This window comes from Nelumbo lutea, chromosome 3 (genome assembly GCF_056320005.1).
Source record: "Nelumbo lutea isolate HS-2025 chromosome 3, American lotus-T2T, whole genome shotgun sequence".
In the NCBI taxonomy this organism is placed as follows: Eukaryota; Viridiplantae; Streptophyta; class Magnoliopsida; order Proteales; family Nelumbonaceae; genus Nelumbo; species Nelumbo lutea.
In genome coordinates, this window is record NC_142686.1 from 16,152,235 (window position 1) to 16,162,000 (window position 9,766).

The window sequence follows — 9,766 nt, forward strand, 5'->3', positions numbered from 1 at the left end:
ATTTATGGGGGTATAGCAGTAACTACCACTCAGGTTTTTATGACCTGATGGCACGGCCATTGAAGTTTAACCAGCGAGTTCCAGTCCGATGGATACCTCACTGAAAAGTATGTCCCAGCGAGTGGCTGCGTATAAGTTGTAGCCTCAAGAGTCTTTGACAATATTCTACCAAAAAGAAGGGTCTTTGACAATAAATACGTGACTGAGTCTTATTAACAAAGCCATGTGAATAATCTCTAAGCAGAAAGAAGATTAGTGTAATAATCTCTCAAGGAAGAGAAATTACAGTATCCTAAATTCCTAACAGGTTCAATCATGAATTCTGCTAAGCTCAAGAAAAGCTTTCATTGCTTGTTTCTTCAGCACTCTCCCGTAAACCCCTCTTCCCAACTTAAGTACTCTCTCCATCTGGACTATTCCACCTCCACCATTTCTCTTCAACCCTTCCACCACCACCCTCAAGACCCTCTCGTCAGCACCTACTGCCTCTGCCACACTCTCTACCACAGCCTCCATTGCTGGAATCCTTATACCCCACCTCCTCATTGACTTGTCTGATCTGAAAGCACCCGAAAATGCAGCCCAAAAGGATGCCCTCAAGTACCCCTTCTCCTTCCCCTTCACCATCCATCTCCTCATGTTCTCTTCCAATCCGACAACAACAGCACCCATATCTAAGCCTCTCTCAGCGGCTGCCTCTGACTCTCTTATCTCTCCTCTACAGTTGATCTCTTCCTCAAACTTGCACCTCCTACATCTACAATGAAAACCCCATGTTTTAGACATCTCCCTGCGCTTTTTTAATGGTACAAGTACATCGAAATAAGCAGATGTGATCTCTTCCCCTGCTTTGATGTCTCTGGAAGCATGGATTACCACGTGATCCCCGATGTGCAAGCGTCTCGCATTTGGGTTGCAAGAATGATTGATGAAGGAAGCCAATATCCATAGCCCAACCCCGTAGTAATCGCTGTTCTTTCCAAGAACTTTGGCTGAAGTGGCGTCCTCGGTCAGAGAATTCACATCCAAGATGTTAACGATGCTACCCACATTGGGCTTCTCCTTCGAAAATAATCTCTCGTCAGTTCCATCAGGCTTAAAGAGACTAATGTCCGGAATTTCAAGGCCATCTTCGTCTTCTCCTCTCGACAAATTACGAATCAGGTGGTGGGTTTTGCTGCATTTTGATGCAGCATCGAGAACTTTATCTACCAAGTCCTTCCACATAACCAATCGAGCACCGTCACTCGAATCTTCGCCGGGTTCTGGCAAGATACCCCTGCCCGTGGCCACTGCTTTAGTGACCAGCAACAAGGTCCCAGCCTCGATATCCTTCGTGGCAAATAACCCGCGGCCGCTGTGCTCTGATTTCTTTATCTGGATTACACCTATGTATTCTGCGAGTTCCGGAGGTTTTCCTCGAAACCCACTCAGGACCCACTCCGACAGATCGAGAACCCCTGTCCTTGACTGAAACTCAAGTTTCTTGCATCGATCCAGATATCCATGAACAGTTTCGCAGTTCCCACCGATCTGAAACTCGACAGAAGCCACTCGCTTGAAGCAATCTGAAGCCATCGAGTACCGATTGAGAACGAGCAAGATTTTGCCTTTGCAGAGAAGTGTCTTGGAATGGGTTGGTTCTATCTCCAGTGCTCGGTCGCAATCCTCCAACGCATCGGAGAGATACCCCAGTCGTGTTCGCGCCTCCGCTCTATTAGAGAAGGCCAAACAAAGGGACTTGTGGAGCTTAGAGACCTGCTCTGTGCCAGACATCTCATGGAAAATCAAGAGCTGTTCTTGACAGAGAGATAGATAGTAGACAAGAGATCCGGACTGGTCTTCTTTTGTCATCTTTTGGATTTTCAAGGGAAAAGGAAAAAGAAATGCAAAGCATGATGGGTGTCCTGTGTATTTAGTCCACTTATTAATTAATTAACCAACGAGGGCTGGCTCGTTGGTGTGTTAGCGGGTTTGTTTTAATGTTGAAGCGGAATCAAGTCTCTCAACCAGCACTATGGAGAAAAAGGGGTCAAGGGAAAATTATTAATAGTGCATACCACTGAATACCAGTGGCGCACCACTCTCTAGTTGAGTCATCAGGCCCTCTTCCTCCTCCAGCTGTGCAATTTAATCTCCTTCCTTGGCTGCAGGTTCTCAGAGCTAGCAACCTCGGTCTGATAATCCAAGAACTGTGTGGTTTTGATTGGAGCGCTATGAACATCTGATGGAGGAGTTGAGCTGCTTCATTGTGTTGCAGACTAGCAGCTTTTCTATATATCTACTGACTTCAGTTACCCGAAACATGGAACCTATTGAATTACACCAAGACTGAACGAAGCTACAGAACTATGAGCTTCAGCTCCATGTTCATATATAGTTTGAGGCAACTGACGGCGATCAAACTCTTCCAAAATTTGGGAATGACTTGCCCCGCTACTTGACAAGAGCATCTGCTTATCTATCTGTTGGTTATGTAGTAAAGTCTTAAGAAGATAAAATAGGTGTTTGGCATCGGTGCTGGAAACATTGCACCGTTTTTTTGAGAAAAAAACGATGCTGGGCCTGTCATTGCACTGTTCGGAACTGGTATTGCCACATAAGCGTTTTTTGAGAAAATAGCACTGGTTTTGTTTGGTATCAGTATTGACAGCAACGTTCTCAATATTAATCTTACTATCCAACGTCCAAGATGATGCCATATTGATGTCATGTCATTGCATTGTTGGCAACAAGGCACCATTTTCACAGAAAACATCAAATTTGACATTGCTCTAGACCACACTTTCCCGATTTCCAAAGTGTGGTATGGAGCAACATTTTTTCTGAAAAAATGATACCAAATAAAAGGGCTCTGCTTCTGGCACTGTTTTCTGTGGCATGGTGCCTACATGACACCATTTTCTCAGAAAATGGCACCGATGCCAAACACTGCCAAAATCTGCAAAGAATCAAAGAAAAAAGAAAGAGAATCTGGGTTTTGAAGCTTCAAGAGGGGGCCCAAACATACCCATCTTGCAGCTTTATGCAAAAGCAACTGAGTAGAAGCCAAAATTTAAAAAATCAAACATTTTTGGCTGAAGTATTCTTAGGAAGCTCCAAAGAAGCTTCTCAAAAATAATAAAAATTCCATTGGATTTGAAGAAGGAAAACTATTTGGGAGCCCCTATCAGGGAAGAGTAAACAAGGATTCTTTAAAAAAAAGAAAAGAAAAGAAAACCCTTTTGTAGATATGATGACATTATTTCTCATGAAAGCCATTAAACTCCTATACTCGACCATAAATAAAAGGCAAAATCTATGGTGCATGAAAATACATCATATTAAATATCCACTACTATGACATAATTGAATTTTTTATGTAAACAAATTGTAAAAATCTCAAAACTCACTACAGTTGAACTCTACTTCAACTAAGTTCTCTATCCGGAAAAGATGGGAAAAGGACCATTAACTTGGTAAAATGGGCTCAATTCTGTGAGCCCAAACAACGTAAAAGGGTGGGGTCAAAAGAAAATCGCCCGGATCAATTTGATATATATGGCAAAATTAGGCTGGAAAGTGATTACTCAACCTATGAACCTGTGGGTCCAAGAGGTGACTCACAAATACTCGGGCAATTTGGGTAGTGGAGAAAAAAGGGAAGGAGTATTCTCTAATCTCTATATTAGCAAAAAGATGTTATTAAAAAAGGGAATTAATTGGAAGAATTGAAAATGAAAAATCAGTCAACTTTTGGAATACCCTTGGGTAGGTGAATCAAGTAGAGGGGAGGGGATGGAACAATTTCTAATCCTGGCATAAAGGTTGATGAGGTCATAAATCACCACGCAAAGGAATGGATAGCTCGAAAATCCTATTTTAGTTTCGAGAGAGATTTGGAATAGAATCAAACCTATTAATATTCATCTAATAGAGATAGAGATGATATAATTGTGTGGAGAGAAAATCTGAAGGGCAAGTTCACTCTAAAATCAGCATATTATCTTATTTTAGAAAATGGGAATGGGCCAATGGGGGAAGTTATGAAAATGAAAGGATTAAGGAGGTGTGGAAGATTAATTGTCCCCAAAACCAATCTTATGCTCTTCTCAAATAAGCTACCCTCAAAGGCTTACATGCGAGCCTAGGCATGAATATTGACTTGGACTATTCGGCACGGTTTTAAAAATTAATCGGACTGAACACGGAACCATTTTGGTAACTGGTTTTGGGTCAAATGGTCCGATTGTCCAATTTAAATAGATGGCCCATTCTGATTTAAAACTTAAAAGATTAAAAAATAATCAAAAACGTTATTCGGTAGACAGTTCAACCACCTAAATCAGTGGGTCATTAATTAATTCAACGGTTTTCGGCCCATAAATGATTTTAAGGTAAAATAGAACCAATTGCCTGACCAATTCCTATGCCAACCGGTCCAACCATCCGACTTGATCCGGTTTTCAAAATCATGCTACTCGATTGATGTGAGTTTGCAAAACAAGTTTTGGTGTTTCTCTCATCAGTGGTTACGTACTATTATGGATTGGTGACTTAAAGTCCAAAACGAAAACACGTACGAAGTTGGCGACTTAAAGAAATTAAAATATGTAATTATCCTCTGGAGATTGGAATAATAGAAATAATAAATTTTTTATAAAAATAGCAATGCCCCACTTGTTCTAGTCAGGGGCATTCATGGTCAGGTTTAATTGGATTTAGAGAAAATCTTGGATCAAACCGGAAAATTACAATATGAGAAATTCCGAGATCAGACCAAATTGTTTTGGTATAGAAATCAAATCAGACTAAGATTTTGTTTGATTTCATTTCTAAAAATTACTTCTTTTAATAAGTATTTCTTTTAAGAGTTAGGAATACACATTAATTAGTACTTATATGTGTTTAGTAAAAAATTGAGGAAGAAGTATTTTTTTTTAAAGAAGCACTTCTTTAAAAAGTGACCTCAAGGTTGTTGTTTTTTTTTTTCAGCACTTTGTGGAAAAGTGCTTCTTCCAATTGAATGGGACGTATCAGTCCTTGTTAATTTTTTAATACCCAAAATACCCCCATGCAAGGGTTTTCTTCCCTCTCCTCTCATTCGAACACAACAAACCAGGGAGCAACACCTTCAGTTGTAGGTCCACCAGCAACAATCAACGGTGAGGAAAAATGGCCGATAGACCTATCGTTTTGCCCTCTTTTTGTGTTTTTGTGAAGTTTTTCTTCGATTTGAAGCTATCTTGGAATTTTTTAAGTCTGAAACTCCCCTCTTTTTTGTGTTTGTAGATATGCTTTTGGACGAGTTTAACGGCAACAATCCCACCGTCTAGCCACTGGCAACAAGAAGGTTAGTTCGCCTAAACTCCTCCTCTCCATGTTTGGTGTTCTTTTTGGTTTTTTTGGATGATTATTTGTCTGATTCATTTTTTTTTCATATGAGAAATCCGAAATGGTTTTGCTTTTTTTTTTTTTTTGCATTGTTTATGAATTAGTTCCAATGCATAAGTAGGATTTTTTTGGGCAGTTTTTGTTAAAAATCATGCAAAAATTTTGCTAAAACTGGATGAATATTTGGTGATGTTAAACTCACATTGCATTTTGATGTGTAAATATTTGTGATGTTTTATTTTTATTTTTTAAATTTTGATTAATATTTCGTTAAATGTTTACATGCACTCTTGAATTGTGATTGCATTTTTTCATTATTTGATATGAATATTTGTTATGTTTTATATATCTTGTTGTGATTAATAATTTGTTAAATGTTTGAATTTTTTCAAAATTGTGATTGCATTTTTTCATGAATATTTGTTAAATTCACATTGCAATTTTTATTTCTTAAATTTAATGGTGAAGATTTGTTAGTAAATATTATTTAGTGATGTTAAATTCACATTGCATTTTTTTCATGAATTTTTATTGGTGATGCTTTTAATATTTTTTTTGAATGACCCAAATTTTCATTTTTTTTGAATAATCCGAATTTGGTCATCCTAATTTTTTTTAATTTGATATTGGTGGTGTTTTTTCTTTATTTTCTTGAATAATCCAAATTTTCAATTATTGCATTATTATTTAGTTGTATAATAAAATTTATCCTAATTTATATTTTTTTGAATAATCTGAATTTTCATTTGTTAGTAAATATTATTTGGTGATGTTAAACTCACATTGCATTTTTTCATGAATGTTTATTGGTGATGTTTTTAATTTTTTTTGAATGACCAAAATTTTCATTTTTTTGAATAATCAGAATTTATTCATCCTATTTTATTTTTTTTTATTTTATATTGGTGGTGTTTTTTTTCTTGAATAATATAAATTTCCAATTATTGATTTATATGTATAGTTAATATTATCCTATTTTATTTTTTGAATAGTCTGAATATTAATATGTATAATACATTGATGGTGTTTTTAGTCATCTTATTTTATTTTTTTAATTTGATATTGATGGTTTTTTTTTCTTGAATAACTTGTAGGTTATGGCTAGTAGTCAAGGGAAAATTGGGGGGAGCTCCCGGGCTAGTCCTTAAACTTGTAGGTTATGACATTTTTTTTTTTTGGAAGTAATTTATGAAAATTGGTCTTTAAAAGCACTTTCTAAAAGTATTTTGTGAAAACTATGCCTTAAAAGCACTTTCTAGAAGTATTTTGTGAAAAATGCACCTTAAAAGTGCTTTTTGGAAGTAGTTTTTATAAATTGTTTCTTAAAAACACTTTTTGAAGTAGTTATTATTATTATTATTATTATTATTATTATTATTATTATTATTATTATTATCCATGTAGAACTCCACGTGTGGGCCCATGTGAGCTCTCATGTGTCATGATGTGGTGATTTGATGATTTTTCATTGAAATGTATATTATAATTATACGAAAAGCATTGTTTATATGTATGAGTGAAGTGAGGGCTAAAAGTGTCATTTGTGCCAATATAAGCACTTGTAGGGAAAGTAGCTCACCAAACATCCACCCAATAAGTGCTTAAAAAACACAATAAGTGATTTGACAAGTGGGTCACAAACAACCTTAAGTGGTTGTTAAAATAAGCGCACTTTTAAAAAGTACTTGTGCAACAAGTGCTTCTTTTAATTAACACCCTCTTATTCACCTAACATAGCCTAAAACGTTTTAATATGATTCGGGAGCTTGAGAGAGTTAGAGAGAAGCTAATTAGTTTTTTTTTTTTTTTTGTCAGAGGTTGTTTGTTCAATTGTTTTGTTTAATTAAGTGTTTAATAGTTAATCATGTTTCAAACCTTATTAGATTTATTTAAGGCTAAAGAGTTATCTAATATGTTTTAATGTTAAATGAATACTTGTGTTGTGTGTATTACTAATTCGGTTCGATTTGGTTTACAACATAGTTTGGTTTTTGAAATTCAAATTACAATTTGAAAAATTCTCATATTACTAGAGTTGTTCGCAGGTTGGGTTGGGTCAGTTTAGTAGTGTTCTTTCAACTGACCCGACCTAATCAGGTTACCTATAGACCAAACCAACGCACATGAAGTCAAAGTGCTAATATATATATATATATATATATATATATATATATATATATATATATATATATATATATATATATATATATATATATATATATAATATTTTAAAATATATTTTATGGAATTATATATTTAAAACCAAAACATATATACAAATATATCGAAATATATATTGATGAAGGGTGATTTGACCCGATCTATGAAACGACGACATGTGGACACTGACCCGACGCAAGCGACAGCTTAGCATTGTGGCCCGATACAGCTAAGTAATGGGCCCATAAAGCAGCTCACCACAACGCAAGCTCCGGGTTCCCCGAGCTGCCCCCAAAGGGATATTCCGAGGCAACTTTAGCTCGCAAGCTAAGAAAACCAGCTCGCCCGAACTCCCAAGCAGACAAGCCATCCTGAGGACTAGTTCTACTAAGGGTACTCCCGAAGTATTCCGAGCTTGCTGCAAAGTAGCTCGGGAGTGGGTCGCACGAGCATTCCACAGGAAGCTTCTATCTGACAGGCCGTACCAATCAGACTGTGCCATATCCCTCATTGACGGTGCAGTCCTTGTCCTTTCGACAGTCTGCGCCCATGTCTTTCAGTGGGCGGAGGCGTGCCTGTCACTTTGGAGACGTGTCACTCGCCCGGGTAAGGAGTACGTCACAATGGCCATCTACGCAGCCCTGGCAGGTAATGGCTGTGGCAGGGGGTCCAGTGGCGGTTATGTCCGATCCCCCAAGGCACGCCCCTATAAAAGCCCTCAAGGCAGAGGAGAAACTTCTTCGGAAAAATGACCAAAAAATCTCTTGAGTACAGGAAAACTGCGCGACCTCCACTCTTAGCCTTCGTTTTTCCTTTCACTTCCCATACATAGTACTAACTTAAGCATCGGAGTATTCCCACCGGGTAAACCCCCGGGAATCCTTCGTTTCACCTTCTCAGGTCCCGCTCGTTGCCAGCAAGGAGCCAGTCAGCGGTCAGCTAGGAGTGCCTGGATCGCGCTACATCATTTGGCGCCATATGTGGGAATCGCTTCAAAAAGCCTTTCTCTCTAAACTTTTTCGGCCCTTCCTTCTTCCTTGAAATAATCCAACGCTCATGGCCCCCCTCTAGCAACGTCGGACGAAGCACGGAGATGGATAACTCCAGGGAACAACCCCAGATTCCTACTGTCTATATCGGACAGTTCACCGTCTCCCTCTCAGCGGACGGAATCCCCAGCTTAAGCGTGCCTCTCACAATGGAACCTGTCATCGCCCCACTTCCTGCTACAATCGGAACAACATTCATTGAGCGTTCAATCGTGCCCCCAGCGACCAGCCCGAACCAGCTGGAGGACTTGGTGCAATGCATGAGGGCCATGCAGGCTCAAATGCAACAGTTCCAACAACTTCAACTCTATCAACAACACGTACTGCATCAGGTCTCCCAGTATCAATATCAGCAGCAGTTCCCCCAGCTGCCCCAACCTCAGCTTCAGCAGCGTCAACTCTCGCCTCAGTGCCTAGCTTTGCAGCAAGCCAAATCTCGCCACCAGAACGAACACTCCGACGGAGGAGAGGACCCCCAAAACCTCCCAAAAAACCAGGCCTCCACCCACGACAGACGGGAGAGACCGGCTACCCCGATCTCGCCGAGGGCAGACAGGTCGGGAGGACCCTGGCTTGGCAGGTCTACGTTGCCTCGACAGTCAAAGTTTGGAACCCTGATCCTCGAAAACCTATTCGAGATCTTGGCAACAGATTCCAAGCAGGATCATTCTATCCGTAGCCATCACCAGCGGACTGGGCTACCCCCAGCGCAAACTGTCTTGGATAGCGCAGAAGTGAGTAGCACAAACGCCGAGCCTGTCAGGAGGCAGAGGTGTTGACGCCAAGCTTGCTGATCTGCCACTCGTGATTTGCCCGAGCTCATGGGCAAAGAAGAGGTAAGCTTGGCTAAAGCCAAAGCTCCCCTTCTCTTAGTTCCGTCCCCCCTATCTTCCAAACTCCTAGCAGTCCCAATGCCGAATGATCATGTAAACGCCTTTCAGTCACAGATGCACCTAGCACGAGCCAGCGAGTCGTGCATGTGTGTGGCCTTCTCCACTACTTTTAGGGGAGTAGCCCGCATGGGGTACCGAAACTTGGCGACCGGGTCAATAAAAAGTTGGGCGCAGTTCACGCAAGCCTTCGCGTCCCACTTCGTCACCAGCAAACGCTGCCCGCGAACTGAAGAAAGCATCTTCAACGTAGCACAAAGAGAGGGAGAGTCCACCCGGAGCTATATCAACCGG

General features: G+C 39.7%; 1 protein-coding gene across 1 annotated transcript; it reads right to left on the minus strand.

Moving 5' to 3' along the window:
- Positions 1-183: 183 nt before the first annotated feature.
- Positions 184-1,812, minus strand: SDG35 (SET domain protein 35). The gene has a single exon (XM_088974808.1). The coding sequence runs from the start codon at positions 1,774-1,776 to the stop codon at positions 310-312; it is 1,467 nt and encodes a 488-aa protein (XP_088830934.1). The 5' UTR covers positions 1,777-1,812; the 3' UTR covers positions 184-309.
- Positions 1,813-9,766: the final 7,954 nt, after the last annotated feature.